The 17909-nt window shown below is 32.3% G+C and overlaps 1 protein-coding gene across 8 annotated transcripts; it reads right to left on the reverse strand.

Moving 5' to 3' along the window:
* Positions 1-3062: 3062 nt before the first annotated feature.
* LOC122598859 (serine/threonine-protein kinase prpf4B-like) lies at positions 3063-13694 on the reverse strand. 8 transcript variants are annotated; one of them, XM_043771354.1, is made up of 18 exons: positions 13176-13694; positions 11654-12591; positions 11411-11574; positions 11116-11315; positions 10992-11042; positions 10834-10902; positions 10617-10701; positions 10346-10532; positions 9960-10251; positions 9767-9881; positions 9525-9688; positions 9357-9431; positions 8893-9275; positions 8484-8549; positions 7979-8230; positions 7852-7884; positions 3492-3641; positions 3063-3419 (listed from the first exon to the last, which is right to left on the reverse strand). In XM_043771354.1, the coding sequence occupies exons 1-13, from the start codon at positions 13437-13439 to the stop codon at positions 9090-9092; spliced, it is 2790 nt and encodes a 929-aa protein (XP_043627289.1). In that variant the 5' UTR covers positions 13440-13694; the 3' UTR covers positions 3063-3419; positions 3492-3641; positions 7852-7884; positions 7979-8230; positions 8484-8549; positions 8893-9089. The 8 variants fall into 8 exon arrangements, with proteins under 8 accessions (XP_043627289.1, XP_043627294.1, XP_043627321.1 ...); XM_043771359.1 differs by having other exon boundaries at positions 3488-3641; XM_043771386.1 differs by having other exon boundaries at positions 3063-3641; positions 10617-10689.
* Between the last annotated feature and the right edge of the window lie 4215 nt (positions 13695-17909).

Genomic DNA, 17909 nt, shown 5'->3' on the forward strand with positions numbered 1-17909 from the left:
ATCTATTGCGATTCGTAGAACAAAACGATCAACTCCTCCATCTTAATCAATTTTTTCTTTATGCTTTTTTTTTTCTCCAAAATTTATTCGTTCTTCATCTAAAACTTCACAATTTTCATGTGTCTTTCATCTCATAATAGTAACGATGTATCTACTAGTTCCGGCTCCAATGAGTACAATGACGCTTTTAAGAGTGTCGCTACGACGGCCGTTAACTTCACTGGTCATATATGGTTTCTGCCACAAATATTTTCTTCATTGCGTGAGTTATATTAGATCATTTCCTCACTGGTCATATTTGGGTTCGATTACTGTCCACGTTAGATAAATGAAAATTTGTCTACATTGATCAACATTTAGATTGGGTAGACGTCCTTATCCTGTTCACCTCACATTATTTATCGAAGTTTATAAACTCTAGTGGACCGAGCTTGAGTGTACTAGTTATTATTGTATATATATATGCATCCAATACGGCAATATATCTATAATCAAAATACGTATCATATAAGAACCATTGATGAACAGCCACGTCATCATTCATTTTAAAGGGTAAACTAGACGATAAAAATAATATATTTATTTTTTATTATCTATTAAACGGTTACTTATTGTATAGATAATTTAGTTTTCCAAATTCAATATTTTCATAAAATGGATGCACAACCTATTATTATCTATCTAGTTTAATAATAACGGATGCCTAATTTATTGTAAAAATAGATGCATAGTCTATTTTAAAAGCGATAACTGCTTTTGCTTTTCTTCAATTACATCGTGTATTACACTTGCAACTTTTATTTTTAATTTTCAAAATGTTTTTTTCAATAACCTTTCTGTCCTTTAATTATGTAAAAAGACACTTGACATTAATCACTTTTATTATTTCAAATTTACTTTTAATCATCCTAGTTTTTAATTAGTTCTATTCAAAGGTGATTTCATTCTTTCGGTTTTTATTTTAAAACTGCTCTCAACAAACGCTACCCTATAAATGAAAGAGATTAAATGAGACGGTTGCTTAAGGAGAAAAGAAAGAAAAGATTGTTAAAAAAATTCTTTATTTTTCATTTTTAAATTTTTTTTATTGAAAACCAACCGCATAAAAAAATTTAAAAAATTACAAAAATTAAAAAATTAAAGGAAAATGACTTCTTACTCTAAAACTTTTTCTTTTTTTTTTTATTTATTATTTTTCAAGATGATGATACTTACTTGAGGGTCAAAATGACATTAGCCATATATAAGTTTTTATACCTTACACAAGTCTACACATGTAAGTTTTTATAACTTCTCTCTTTAAGCTACATTCTCTTTAAATCTCTACCCTATATATATATATATATATAGGGTAACTTTCCAATAAGAACATGTTTAAAATAAGAACGGTGAGAATAAGGGGTAAAATAGGAATTTTAACATGGGATGGATTTTATTTTTCAATTAATTTGAAAGTGTAACCACCTGTTATTCTAGTTCCTTTTACGTAAGAGAAAAAAAAAACTTCCATCTCAATTTATTTGATTGCAATTAAATTAAACACATCAATTTTTTAAATAACAAAATTTATACCATTAGTTGTTTTATCCTTTTTAATTTTCTAGAATAAATTTATGGATGCACAAAATTATAAATTATAAATAATGGATGCATAAAGTTATAAACTATATATTATGGATGCATAAGGTTTACATACACAAACAATGGTGGATGCATCAAATTTATGGATGCACAAATTATAAATTTATAAATTCACAAAATTATAATTATAAATAATGGATGCAAAAAGTTTTACATATGCATAAACAATGGTGGATGCATCTTGATGCACAAATTATAAATTTATAGATTCACAAAATTATAACTATAAATAATGGATGTAAAAGGTTTTACATACACATAAACAATTGTGGATGCACCAAATTATAGATATACATAAAAATTTTAAGGCTAACAATTTTACATATATAATATTTTTTGTAATAAATCATGGATGCACCAAATTTTATATTTATCTCTCTATATATAAATTTTGAATATACATAAAATATAAGAGATGTACAATTCAAACCAACATGTTTCCATCCATAAAACAAAAAAGTTTAGAATCTAAAAATTTATTATATTAGTATTATTAAAAGACAATCATCAATACGTAAAACAAGTTAATAGTTAATTGAATGCAAAATTACAATATGGAAACATGAAACACGATTACATGGATGTCGGTTATATATGGCAGTTATTGTTTTCCTTTTTTTCTTTTCTAAAGTGTAAACGTGTTTTTTTTTCTTTTTCTTATATTCCAACATTGCCCTTTTTTCCCTTTATTTAAATTAAAATATCATTCAATTAATCTCAACCATAGATCATAATATCCTAAGGCCCAAAATTGTTCTTACTTGTTTTTTTTTTCTTATTGGATAACCTCTCTCTCTCTATATATATATAGATCAAATAAGAACAGTTTTAAAATAAGAACGGTGAGAACACTTAAAATACATCATTTTGATGCATTAAAAGTTCATAAAACTAACATATTGCTTAACTAATGATCATTATTTAAGTGTTTAACAACATATTGATCCGTCAAAAGTGAAAAAATCACGTTTTTTTTGGATGCATCATTTTGATGAATATGCATCCAAGATGGATGCACAAAACAAAAAACGTGATTTTCTTGATTTTGACAGATAAATGTATTGCTAAACACTTAAATAATGATAATTAGTTAAACACTATGTTAGTTTTATGAATTTTTAATGCATCAAAATGATGTTTTTTAATTGTTCTCACCGTTCTTATTTTAAGACTGTTCTCACTGGAATGTTATATATACTATATTTTGAGATTAATTCTAAAAAACTATTACATGTGTACAAAGTAATTAAATCCAAATGATTGATAACATGTGAGTAGACCCATCAAGTTGATGCCGACTAAAATAAGCATTTCAGCCAATACATATATTTTAACTGATTTTCTTTGCGTCTGGATCTATGCAAAAACTCTTATGTTATGTTTTATAGTCCATTGAAAATAAACTCCAAATGAAAAATTCATGAGCAGAAAAATCGTTACCTTTAATGGAACTATGGAAGTAACAAATGAGATCAAGCCTCGTCTAATGAGTATACTATTTAACCAACAAACCTGGAAAACATCCAAACATCACTTCAAATTCTCTTTATTTGAATCCATGTTACAGTTCTTTTACCAGTTCATATAACACAGTCTTTCTCCGATGCAAGTCAATGCATATTCACCAATGCATCATCAGATAGTGGCAGTCACGTTCATGTAAGCTAACACAGCAGGTATTTTGCATTGAAGGGCAAGTTTTGACAAGGCACATCAAATGAAAACCATATGGTAGAAACATGGTAATAGCATATCAAGTCGAATAGTTAAAAAAAACCCTGTATACCGGAAACCTTGTCAAAATAATAAATAATAATAATACTAACAAATGAGAACCTGCACATACCCACTGAGTACACTAACACCTAGCAGCTCAGATGAACGTGGATCTTTCATGACCTTTTTCTTTGGATGCTTACATAAACCAAACAACCCATGTTTGGCTCCATGTGAAACAGTGTAATGGCCGTGCCAAAATGAAGCCACCTCAATTTATTTACCTAGCAATCTCAAAAAAATTCAGGAGTCAGAAACCCCAAGCATCACAAGCATACATGGCTTTCAAAACTTGTTGAGAACTAAAGGAGGCGTTCAACTTGAGCATCATATGACAAAACATCAATTGCTGATGGATTTCATAGATTATTCCACATTGCAATAAGAGTGACCAGCCACTAGATTTAAATAAGAAGTTAAGACAATGACGGTCCAAGTAGATTTAAGTTGTCCAAAAACCAAAAACAGGAAGAGTTTTCCTTACCTTTTAGGCATTTTCCTGCTTTGATGCTCTAAGGGGAAAGGACACGAGATAACTGAACCTCATCAAAATATTGAATGACAAACACCTTTGACTATTAGGTTCAGGACCTTGATCAAAGTAAGAAAAGTTGAAAAGAAAGACAGAGAACATACAATCCATACAAATAGATAGACCGACACCCAATTCAAATAGTTTACAAGTTAAATCATAAGTAGATTCTTATCGTTTTATTATTAATTCTTTTATTCGTAATCAATAGTTAATTAGCATAGTTTGGAAGACATTTCTGTAGCGCCACCTCCCTAAACTACACCAGCTTGACATTTGATCCCACTCAATTTGCAACCCTGCCGATAACAGATCTATTTGGGCTCCTTCAAGCCAGTAAAGGAACCTTATAGACATGCAGTCAGGCAGATACCAACAACCAATCCCAATTGTCTATCTTAGAAAATACTGCGAAAGCATGTAAGAAGCACATATTTAAAATGTGTAATACATCTTGCCCTAAAAACAAGTGTTCATACACCACATGCCATGTCCCATTTTTGTAGCATTGAATTAAAACTAGATTTACAAATGTAGAAAATCACTATCACATACCCACATACAATTGTAAATGAAGTCCTGATTCAATATTTGGCATATCATGACAAACAAGGTGCATAAGCATAGATTTATTTTTGGGTTAAAGTGTACTTCATGTTATAAACATGGTTGCTTGACATCCGGTCAAATGCTTGTTACACACCCATGTTGTTTTCTTACATCCGCACTTGGATCTGCCACTTTGGATCTGCCGTTGATATGTGCCTACACGGCTAGACATACCTAGATAGTTCCATCGGCTGAGTAAGAAAGGGTTCAGTTACGACTACGAGATTGTAAGTGAGTAGTTGTAGCAGCCTGCCAGCTTATGCCTTCAAAACTTCGTTAACACACAAATACGGAACAGAGATAAGAAAGAACGGTAGGGCCTTTGGCCTAGTGGTGTCAAGATGACCCTACAACCATGGCTCAAAGCTTAAATGAGAAAAGGGTAGATGGAAGGTGGTTATGGGCACACGCATTAGATATACATGTGTCGAACACCTGAAAAGACTCGTACTAAAAAAAACTACCCTAGGCCGCTCTGACATGAACCTATTTCAACATGTTACCAGGCTTACCCACCCCCATCCATGTTCTTAGCAATCGGCATGACATGAAGATAAGTCTAAGTCCATAGCAGTTATGCATACACTAACAGGTGTTACCCAGTAACCTCAATTCCAATTAAAGCATCACTGTGGCCAATCTAATCAAACAATCCCCCCACTGCCCTACATGGGAAAAAATAAACTAAATTCAACCAACTTTCAAATATAAATGATCCTTTCAGCCAGTCAAATCAGACCGGGAAACTACTAAAGATCCTGCTTTCTTGCTCTTTTAGTAACAAAGCTATGTGCTAGCAATGTTAAGTTCAATCAACACGCAAAAACAAGTATCGTCCTTGAGTTTAGACAGACTCAGGATTGGACAAGATTTAACGTCCTCTAAATCAGATATTCTCATTCCTAGGCTCTTAGGCACACTATCATACATTTTTGCACCAGAAAATTACATTTAACTGCCAAAAGCATCGGGCTGATAACATTCACAATGATGGTCCGACTTTTTTTATATTCTAAAACACCAATGAAGAACCAGTAACTTTCACGGCAAAAAAAAAACAAAAACAAAAACCATGCACTCTGTCAGCCAACTACTTAAAGCTATAAATTTATCATCAATTTGGACAAATTAATAGAGTGAAAACCATTGGTACTGAACAGAAGCAAAAATGTTTGAAAATTTGCCCCACATCTAAGGTTCTGATTTTTTGAACGATAAGCTATTGACTTGTAAACATTACAAAATCTAACAGCTCTATATAAAAGAGTCCTTAGAAAGTGCACTTAATGATCAGTATATTTTACATTCTCAATCTTTTGCATTACAGGCCCTGGTATCCTTAGAACACAATATATCTCTTCACCTTGATTAACCAAATGCACAAGCAGAACACCCCACACTCCCACAGCGCCTAACACATGCTCTTTTTAAAGCAAGTACACTTTATAAGCAAAATTCATGTACATTAATTACGATTTTGTACTCACTTCCCCCTATATGTGTGTGTGTGTGTGTGTGTGTGTGTATATGAGGGATTCCCTCACATACCAATATTTTGATCCATAAAAAACATGGGGGGCCAAACATTTATTAATTATACAATAAATATTACGAGTAAACTATTAGTATGGAAGAGGGTTCTATACCAGCTTTAGGTACATGACAACCACACACTCACTCATTGTTGTAAAAATCGATTGCACCCGCCGATCTCAGATTCAAAATCAGGATCAGTGGTGTGAGGAGACGAAACTGCCGGAATCGGCCAGAAATCGGACAGTGGCGGTCAAATGGCAATCAACGGTCAAAATTGACCGGATCCGCCACAAAACAGGTCTGAAATTCGGATCTTTTGGTCAGAGATGGTTGTGGTCGAAGAATAGTCGTCTTCTCCGTAGCCAATGATGATGGTGATTGTGGATACATGGTTGTTAGCGTTTGAAGGAGAGATGATGGAAGAAGGGGTTGAAGAAGATGCCGTTCAAAAAAGAAAAAAACAAGAAAAGATGGAAGAGAGAGGAATAGCCTTTTCTTGTCTTAGAAATAACCAAATAGTGGCAGACAACACAACACGTGAATTCATACTTGATTGTTTATTTTTTCTATTTCCTATAAAATTAAAAGAATTTTTTTTATAATAAACTTGTCAGGTTTTCTTTTGTTTATGTTTTAAATTTATTTTTTATACATATAATTTTATAAATTATTATTTTTTTATATAAATGACCTAATCCAATATCTCCCCGATTTTTAAAAAGTCATGTCTCCCCACCTCGCCGATCCCGATCCACGAGTTCTACAACCATGAATTCACTTTTCTCTATATTATATATATATATATATATACAGTATATAATTAAGGGTAAATGGGTGGGAACCCTCTGGTCACATGTACCAAATAGGTACGTTGAGTCACTACCGCATAGACTACAGCCCGGTGACTCCCCAGAGAACTAGGTAGAGGGAATCTGCTTAACAAGGATTCGAACCCGCGCCTTTTAGCTGCCTATAACTCTTTGTTAGGGGGCGGTACCACTGGGGTTTCACCCCGTTGGTTATATATACAATTACTACTAATACTTAATCTAAATATCAACAGCCAGCTTAAAAGTGTTAATATTTGATAGATAAGTGTTAATACTTGCAAAAATTAGTGTTTATTATGTTGTATTTAAGTTTGGACAAAGACAACTTTAAAAAATCAAAAAATTAAATTTTTTTAAAAAAACCCAGAAAACCAAAATACCACCGAAATTTGGACCGAATTTGGTGAGATTTCGGTAAATTTCACCGAAAATATCGGGACAGAAATTCTAGAAGAGGACCGAAATGCCACTGCTATACCACCGAAATTGACTACACAACTAGACACACAGTTACCTAACCAAACTATTTGTGACATAGGGCAAGTTTCTATCTAACATGTATATGTCCATCCATCTAATTTGTATTTAAGCGGAACTGGCATCTACATCCAGATGCACAAATCAGTTTTGGGCCATTGGCAGAGCAAGCAAATTACTTGTTCTGTAAAATATAACATGTAACGCAACAAAATAATATGCACATTGGGTGCTTCAATGACCTATCCGGGCTTCATAGTTAAGTTACTTTATGTAACCGAAAAAATGCTTACACTACATAATACCTGATATATGCATTGCCCCCCGTTACATAATCCCATTCTTCCAGGTTCATTGAAACTTAATCTTAGGTGATATACAGTTTAAATGCATGAGTGGCATGAATCTACTGTAACTAGCAGATGTGCGTTCATGGTGACGAATACTTACAGGAGTAAAAGTCAGAGAAGCCGACAGACTGCCCTAAATGACAAAAGGAAGCAAAAAGAAATGTCAGAACATATTTTTGGAACCCACTGGTAGTATTAAAGCAATAAATCTAGACAGGATCACTCACTGAATGTGCTCAAGGTTTGAAGCTCCAGCCAACATATCTCCATGCATGATCATCCAGATTGACCAAACCATAAATCAGGCGGAATAGAGTTTTATTAGAATAGGGATTTAGATATGTATCAAATTATTTAACTAGCATCAAGAAAAAGCATTATGTCACCTACAAGATTTCCTAACATGTCGCAAAAAATATATCAAAAAGAAGGCATGAAGCCATTTGTTTATCATATAGTTCAACACTTGCACCTATATTCTACAATTGAGGGAACAGATTTCATCTATCAGAAACCACAAGCAGGAAATGTATCAGTGCTCGCACTTTCCAAAGAATTAATACAAACTCTAGCATGAATATTCTTAAAGCTAAACGGTGCTCAACTTAAAAAATGCTAATCCAAACATAAAGATTACCATGACTCTCTAAAGATGTGGCGAAAGCGTTGAACTTTTTCTTAATAAAAATCATAACTAATCACAGTAAGCTCCAAACAGACAAACCAAAATACCTTCTCCAAAGTGCCTTTAAACATTCTAAAGCACTGCTTTGATGGCCTCATAGCACTGGTGGATTCCTGAATGAAAGAAAAGATTAGACTCGTGGAATCTTTAGGTGCATAAAACAAAGAAATTGGAACAGGGGTCCCCTTGGCTTAGTATAGTAAATGGTCACCGAAGGACCAAGTAACCAACATATCATCATTGAAAGTGAAAAAGGAAAAGCATAAAAGTACTTAAAAGTTTTTTGCACAAGCAAACATAAAACCATATTTCTATCATCATCCAGAGAGAGTTGCAGGAGAAGCTGAGGTTCAATGTACAAAGTAAAAAGAAACATCCTTAAAATAAAACATTCCTTAATGTTCATCATCAAGAATGAGTACAAGAAAAGTAACGCCATGTGGCAAGTTATCTTACAATAGAACAGTACACATTCCACGGAAAGAACCGCCACGAGGTCATCTGCTGACTTGGGCCATGTCAGGAAGTGTGTCCGAAGTTCTTAAGCCATCACATAGATAAAGACAGATAAATGCCCAATGATTAGAGAAGGAAATGAAATTTATATCATAAATGATAAAATACAACAGCAGTTCTCTCAGCCAGCATCATTATCACTTGCCCGTGATGAAGGGATGACCCAGTGCCTGTTGCACAGTTAACCTCTTGTCAGGATCTAACATGAATATCTTCTCAAGAAGATCCTTGAAGTTGGCTACCATCTTTGGATCCTCTCCAGGGAAGCTCCTCAAAATGGAACTGATACCAGTTGCCCTAATGTTAACCTGCCTCTTCACAATCTGAAATTTTTGTTAAAACAAATGTATCATATTACATATTAACAGAGTACTAAGAAATTATAATTAACAATGTGTGCCTACCTTCTTGGTAACAGGGTCCTCCTCTATGGCAACAAAGTTAAGGTCTTGATCAAAATGAAGTTCGGTGAATGCTCCCTACAAAATGTGGCGAAAGAAAGTTGTAAATAACACTCTTAGAGAGTACGTATAAGGAATGGCCAAAATAATTTTTTTTAAAAAAAAAAACACCTTCCGTAGCATCCTTCTGGGGAAAGGACCTTTGAGTTCCATCTGAAAACGAAGCATCTCATTGTTTGTACCACCTGGGAATAAGACTTTACCCGTATACAGCTCAAACAAGCAACAACCAACCGACCACATATCGACAGGATGATCATAGGTCAACCCTAAAACTGCACAGAAAAATGTTTGACTAGTCAATAAGTTGCTCCCAAATACTTGATCAATCTAACAACTGATACAGAACTTACTTATTTCAGGAGCCCGATAAAAGCGGCTTACGAGATACGGTGTGATCTCATTCTTCCCAGCAAACATAGCATTTCCAAAGTCACAAAGCTTTAAAACGTTTTTGGCGCCATTTACCTGATTATTATACGAGTTAAAATATTAACATTTATAAAACAAAACCTGTAAATCAAAGATAAAAAAATTCATACTAACCAGCATGTTATCAGGCTTAATGTCAGTATGAAGGACACCACAGTTTCTAAGATGTTTCAGAGCAATGAAGAGCTGTTTAGCATAGGCCCTTACAGCAGTTAGTTTAAGACCAATATTACGACCATACTTCTTTAATACTTCACGAAGATTCATTTCAAGAGATTCAAAAACTAAACAAAGATGGTTCCGGTACTTGAAACTGGAAAGAAACCGAACACAATGGCGTCTATCCTCTGGATCCTCACCAACCAACTTCTTCAGTATCACCAATTCTTCTAGGCCAGCTTTATACCTGTTCAGAACAAGTGGAACAAAATATTAGACTTTTTGCAGTGCCCTAATTTCTTAACTAGAAAAGAAAAAAAACTCTGGCTTTTAAAGCCTACATTTTATCATTGTTGCGTATGATTTTTATTGCAACTTCTTCTGGATCACTAGATATAGCCTTGGGATTCTTAGCCTTGAGATCTATAACCTTGAGATCTTTAGCACGAACAACTGTTGAGAAAACACCTTTACCAAGAGCAGCATCAACTTTATAACGACCATCAAGTACTTCAAACATATGATATTCTGCAGTAGAGAACACCAGGCAGGTTTGATTAGAGATTCAGAAATCCTATAGCATGGGACAAATAAATTTATTAGAGTACTTACTGTAGTACCCTTCTGCATCATCCCAGTTATCCTGAAGGCCACTTATATGAATAGCCAGTCCATCACCTTTTCCCTGCGAACATAACTAATACATTAAGTTAGGCCCAAGTTATTAAGTATCCTAGTTTCAAAAAATAATTTAAGCAACTTAAATAATACATCATTAAATTTAGTCCACGCAAATGTATGTGTAAAAAATTTTATGCCAGTGACTTACATGTTTTTGTACTCCAGTTGGTGATTCACCAAATATATCATCGGAGAACATGTCATTTGATCTCTCGTTCTGTGCATTTCACAAAATAAGCTCATTAGTAAAATACACGGAATAGACACAACACAGACACATAGAAGGGTTGAGAAGATAAAAATTACCGTTACACGAACTCGGGGTGGCGAATCTCCATCTCCATTTGATCTCTCACTCTGTAAAATTCAGCAAGACAGAAATAAGTACACAGAAAGCATACCTATGGTAAAGTAAAAAACAAAAACACACCTTTGGGGTACCCTCTCCCAGTCCGCCAGTACCAAAGGTCCTTTCAACAACAGAATTGCCATTTTGGGGAGGTGATCTCCCAACAGAAAATGGTGTGTCCCCAGTATTAGTATCAGACCCTTCTCCGTGACTATCAAGAATGCCTGAATTTACTTTAGCTGCATCCACAAAATCCAAAGGCTCTTCCAATTCTTCTTTCACTGACACGCGCAATAAAGTTAACGTCAAATGATAGTTAAAGTAACCATTACAAACCAACTATTCAACAAGGAGTTGTAAGTTTTCTCAAACTTACCGATATCCTGTGAGCGAGGCTCTGACTTAGCCCTGTACTTTTCAAGGATAGCCTGTCTACGCCTTCTACTCTCTTCCTTTATTCTGTTGAGATCTTCTTCTTCTTCATCTTCTTCAACTTGCAAGGAAGATCTTTCTTGATATAACTCTTCGTCAGCCTCCTCCCTAAAAAAAAGAAGCTGATTTCAAAAAATACATATATCATACAGCATTAGTTGAAAAAAGATAGATGCATATAACAAACCTTTTAATCTTCCCAGTATCTTCATCTGCTTTAAGACTATCAGCTTCCTGTGCTTCATATTTCTTAGATTTGTCTCTGTAATCTGTTTCTTCATATCTATGATCTTTGTATTCACTGCCCCTACCACGACCATCAGTCGCATCATGATAGTTATAATTTCTTCTATTTCTACTAATTCCTCTCTCCGAATCTATGTCCCTCGTCCGCTCTCGATGCCGGCTATCCCTCTCTCTTCTGTCACTCTCTCTATCTTTTATGGACCTTTCCCTATCCATCTCTTTCAAGTCCCTCTCTCTATATCTATCTCTATCTCTTGCATCCCAGCTTCCTTCTCTAATTCTCTCTCTAGGCTCTCGACTGTGATACCTATCTACTTGTTGGCTGTGTCGGCTACGGCTAGAACTACGCTCGCGTTCCCTATCCCTAACTGAATCGCGACTAACATGTGGATAATCCTTTGTGAGTTTCTTAGTTCTCTCAGGATCACCATCTTTACCATGTTTCCTGAATGTATAATACTCAACCTCCTCTCTGTGTGTCTCAAGACGAGACGCTCCACGAGGAATGCTCCGAGATCGCGACCGAGACCGGTCCTTACCCTGTTCATGAGACCTAGACCTACTTGTAGCAGCAGCATCTTCTGTCCTCCTTTCATTGAAGATTTTGCTTGATGACTCTTTATATACTTTCAAATGGTTATCATTAGAATGAGATTTCTTTCTATCCTTCGTTTCATAATCATCATCATAGTGACTCTTTCTATACCCATTTCCTTTACGAGACTCGGCTCTCACATACCCATTATCATTATGCTCCTCAGATAGGTTTTCCTCCTCATCAACAGTTTCCCGTATCTTAGACACATCCTTTTCATGGTCCCCGTCATTCAGAAAGGAACTAATACTATGATTAGGCACTACCCCATCGCCATCAGTTTCCTGCAAACACGCACATACGAAACATTAACCGCAAATCTACAACAGGTACCAATCCAAAAAATCTAACACCATACAACACATTCAAAAACTACAAAAAAAAAAGGAAAAGAAAAGAAAACAAGAGACATGTGACCAGTTCTTACAAATCAGTTGAAAATCATCAATGGTAGTAGTAGTCTTCAGGATACGCCTAAATTTTTAAACTTTGGCCTGGAAAATAGATGATTACTGTACTGGTGGAGTGCATACCTCCTTATCAGATTCATATCACATTTTCTGTTGGTTGCAACAGCCATCTTAAAACATTTGTAAGAACCCTCAAAAACATTCCAATGATTTCATTGCACACACATAAAAATTTATAAAAACATTGTAAAAAAAAACTTAAATAACAACAAACTAATCTTGTTGACAGAAATTAGTCAACTTTATATCAAAGCAAGTAAGTCATTCAGTAACAACTAAAAAATTGATTTACTAAATATTGATTAATTGCAAGTTAAATCACTTCAAGTTCTTAAATTTATAATATATATATATGTGCGTGTATATATATATATAAAGTGAGGGGAATTCGAACAGACCGTTTTGATTTCACCAGATTCAGCATCATCTTCAACAATCTCTCCTTCCTCCATATCATAATCCGGCCGCGAATTTTCAACCGGCGGAGGAGGAGGAGGCGGCGCCATATCGGAAACTTCTTCATCACCGGCGTCGTGTTTCCGGCTGTGATGACGATGATGGCGGCGACGGTGGTGGTGGCGGTGCTTGCGGCGTTTTGAGGGTTCTTCTGATTCCTCGTCTGAGGAACGACGGTGCTTGCGGTCTTCGTTATCGCTGGCCATCGGAAAATGTTAGGGTTAGGGTTATTAAAAAAAGGGGGGAAATTAGAGTAGATTAATTGGAAGGTTTATATAGATATAGATTTATATAGATGTATAGATATGGAAATGGTGTATGTAATGGTCTGGTTAATTGGGGTAAAGAAATCGCCAAATCGGGATGGTTTTGGGGGGATTGAATCTGGTGATCGAGAATTTTCTGATTAAAGCCTAAAAAGGAAGCAAAGGCGTCGTTTTATTCATTACATGATGAGGGGGGCTAGTATCGATTTCGGTAGTATTTTGGTGGGATATAATTTCGGTTTTAATATCGTTTTCGAAATTTCGGTGGTTTTAACTGAAATTTGACCGAAAATCAACTATTTAAATTTCGGTGAAATTAGTGGTTTTACTGGTGCAATTTCTTTTTTTTCTTCCATTTTTGGGCCTAACTTAATAAAATAAATGTGTTTCTTTTTCTTTTCAATAGCTCATATGTCAATTAAACACATGAGTAATAAAACCCACCAGAAAAATACAGCCCCCAAACCTAATTTCTCATAACCACCGAGCATCAGTGACCTCAAGCAACAGCAACATAAACATCAATTAGGTATGATTTCTATGTTATTTTCTATCTTAATTTCTATATTATGAAGCAGCATTAGCATAAACAGCAACCAGCGACATCTATTTTATGAAACATCATTAACATAAACAGGAACCAGCAAAAGATCGCGCTACAAAGATGATGATGATGAACACGAGGATGATACTATGCTTGATGTTGATGCCTTGGCTAATGTGGACTCGGAAGAAGAATTTCAAGAATTGTGATTTCAGTTATAACTTTGTTAAACTTTCAGTTCGATGTTGGTTGCTCATTGTTTTGTAATCTGCAATTCTGTTTTTCAATTTCATGTAGATGTTCTATTTTCTGTTTATAGACTTCTGTTTTCTGCTAGCTGAAATCTGTTTTTTCGGTAACTTGATTTATGTTTTCCAGTTCGAGTGTTTTCAACACTCTGTTTTCTGCATTCTCTTTTCAGCAATATGTTTTTATGTTTTTAGCAATGTGAATTATGTTTCAGCTTTTCCAGGTTTTATCTTTTACTCTTATTTATGTATATATATAAATATATATAGGGATAGGTTCAAATGAGAACCATTTTAAATGGAAGAACCATGAGAACTATTTAAGAACATTAGATTAATAACTAATAATGACATTTTTGTAATATTGTAGAGAATATTAAACAAGTAGAATGTTTAAAACCATCATAGGGGCATAATAGGAATATAGACAAATCATAAAAGTAAAAAAAAATCCGAAATGAACGATATACGACCGCACCATGAGGCATGAGCAAATCAGAAACATTTAATTTTTGAACTTGACAATTTCTTATTACTTTAGACTATAACTATTTCTTTGTTTTCCTAATATACTCAAATAGGTCTATAAAACTTTTTTATATATACATATGTATTCATATGTGAACAAAAAAAGAACATATGAATTTTTAGTTTTCAAATGTTAAATTTTATACATTGACATCTCATGTTCAAATGTGAATTCTTTATGTTCATATATATACACATACACTTTTGTTCAGATGTAAATTCTTAATATATTCATATGTAAATTCTTAGTGTTCATATATATATATATATATCTTATGTTTACATGTTCATTTTTAAATTATAATTTAATATGTTCATATATGAATGTTATATGCAAATAAATTTGTTTATATATGAACCCATCAAGTTATAACTAATATGCATTTAATATGTTCATATGTGAATGTTATATGTAAATAAACTTTTTAATATATAAACACATAAAGTTATAATTAATACGAACTTAGTATGTTCATATGTAAATGTTATATGTAAATATATTCATATTTGAATGATTTTTACATGAAAAATTTCCGTTCATATATGCATAGTTTGTATTTGTGTACTATGTTCACATGGTTGGTTTTTATTTACGTAGCGTGTTCATATATTCATTCTTGACACCACTTGTTCATACTCGAACAACAATAGTAAACCATTTCAATATTTACGTTAGGTGTTAAAATTATATGTTCATCATAAAGATTTATTCACTTATTCTAAAATTTGTATGAATGTATCAAAACATAGATTGATAAGATAATTAAAATAGCAACCATAAAAAAAAAAACTAAACAATGTCTTATTTATTTTATTTTTTAAAATGATACTAGATATAAATAAAATAGTTTCATTAAAAATCTAATTTGTACTATGCTTTAGCTCATGGAATGCATTTCAGGTGTAAAATAAATAAGATAGAAAAATGAGAACAGAAGCTAAAAAAGTTTATTATTCAAATTAGAAACGAAAACTGACCTAGTTGCGACAAGGTGTATCTCAACTTTAAAATTTGTTAGCTAAAATTACGGAACGTAAAATCTCAAACAATGAGCATTTTTTTTAATATATTATTAATGAATTACAAAACTACCATTACTTGTTATTAGTTATAAAGTGGTTTTTATGATTCTTTCATTTAAAATGGTTCTCGAAAGAACTTTTTCATATATATATATATATATATATATACTAGATTAAATCCATGTGTTATATGGTAAAAAAATTAACTATATCATAGTTAATGAAATCTAAAAATAATTCGATATAATTGATATGTAATTATTACTCTATATAATAACTTAAATAAGTACGTGACTAAGTTTATAATTAAAAGCTTTTATTCATTATATAATATTTAAAACCCAGTACGTTGTACGGATATTAATTATATGAAACATTGAAAAATAGTTTTTACTAATAATATGGTCCAGAATTAATGTAGATGTAATACTCATAAATCTTATATAAATAAAGTAAGATTGTGATGACATAATATTTTTTTTTTAAAATCTCATTTGATATCATTAGACTTTTTCTTATTAATTATGTATTATTTATCTAATTAATTTATGACATCATCTTTTGAATTTAAACTTTTAGTCCCTTCATTTAAAAGTTTTTAAATCTTTCATGCCTAATGTAATATAAGCCTAATGTATAATAACATTGCTTACTTGCCTTTAAAATATAGACATTTTTACTTACGTTTTTTTTTATGTTTCATTATGATAATAAACATGTATTTACGAAACTTGTTTAGAAATATCCAGGTTAAACCCGAGATAATTAGCTAGTAACATATAGAGTGGAATGGACAAAATAACATATATAGTATTTATAAAGTTAAAAATAATGCATTGAAACAATAACTATATCACAGTATATTTTTTAAGTTAATAATATAATAACTTTAGTTTAATAAAAAAATATATATGTATACTCATATAACTACTCAAATCTTTATGATCAAAGCATTATTCAAGTTAAACTAATGTAAAAGAGTAAATTGAACCTAAAATTGTATATGAAAATAAATTAAAAGAAAACACGAAGATACCTCAAATTCTAATCTTACTAATTCAAAGAATGAAATGGTATATACTTTATATAGATATAGATAAAGATATATAATAGATTTTCACAGATAGTAAATAATATTTAATTTTTAAAAATATTGATGGAAAGAAAAGATATAATATTATTTAAATATTTTTATAAAAATGTAAAGAACAAAAGTTACCTATTCGTATGGATAATAAATATAAAGATCTAAGTTAAACAATAATAGATAAAATCAAATCAAATCTAAAACATTATATAGAAAAAATATCGTTAAACAATTTAATTATATAAAAAAAATGGAATACTTGTAGTACATATCCATCACACAATATATTGCCGTATAAGAGAGCTTACGTTTTTTTTTTTTTTTAATTTATTTTTTTACTTTCAAGCATTTTTGTTATTAATTAGTGATGATTAGGATAAAAAATAATTTTTAAAGAAATGCTTAAAATTAGGAAAATAATGTATGTATGACACATAATGAAAAATTCTACATGTCATTTTCTCATTATTGCCAACTAATCAAAAAATTATCCTCTCTTAGTTATATATATATATATATATATATGGGACCCTTATTTTGAGAACCCATTTTTTTGTAAGAACCTTGAAAACTCCTAAATTTCGTATTGGATCATATGTTTTTTTTGTTCATTCACATGTGAAACGTTATAAAAATATACGTTGCAGAATAAATTTTTTTTCAAAACCTTATATATAGTCGTTTGTCACATGTGAATAGAAAATGTGAATAAATTCATTCACAAGTTCATAAAATGCTACTTTGAAGGTTTTTTCAAAAAGTTTTTTCTACAACATACATTTTTATATCATTTCACATGCGAATGAAAAAAAAAAACATGTGAACAAATATATAATTTAAGAATTTTCATGGTTCTTACAAAAAAAATAGTTCTCAAAATAAGAAACTCTCTCTCTCTCCCTCTCTTCCTCTTTCTCTCTCTCCCTCTCTCTCTCTATATATATATATAATATTAGAATTACCAAAATACCACACAAAAA

The sequence above is a fragment of the Erigeron canadensis genome, chromosome 1 (assembly GCF_010389155.1).
Source record: "Erigeron canadensis isolate Cc75 chromosome 1, C_canadensis_v1, whole genome shotgun sequence".
NCBI lineage: Eukaryota > Viridiplantae > Streptophyta > Magnoliopsida > Asterales > Asteraceae > Erigeron > Erigeron canadensis.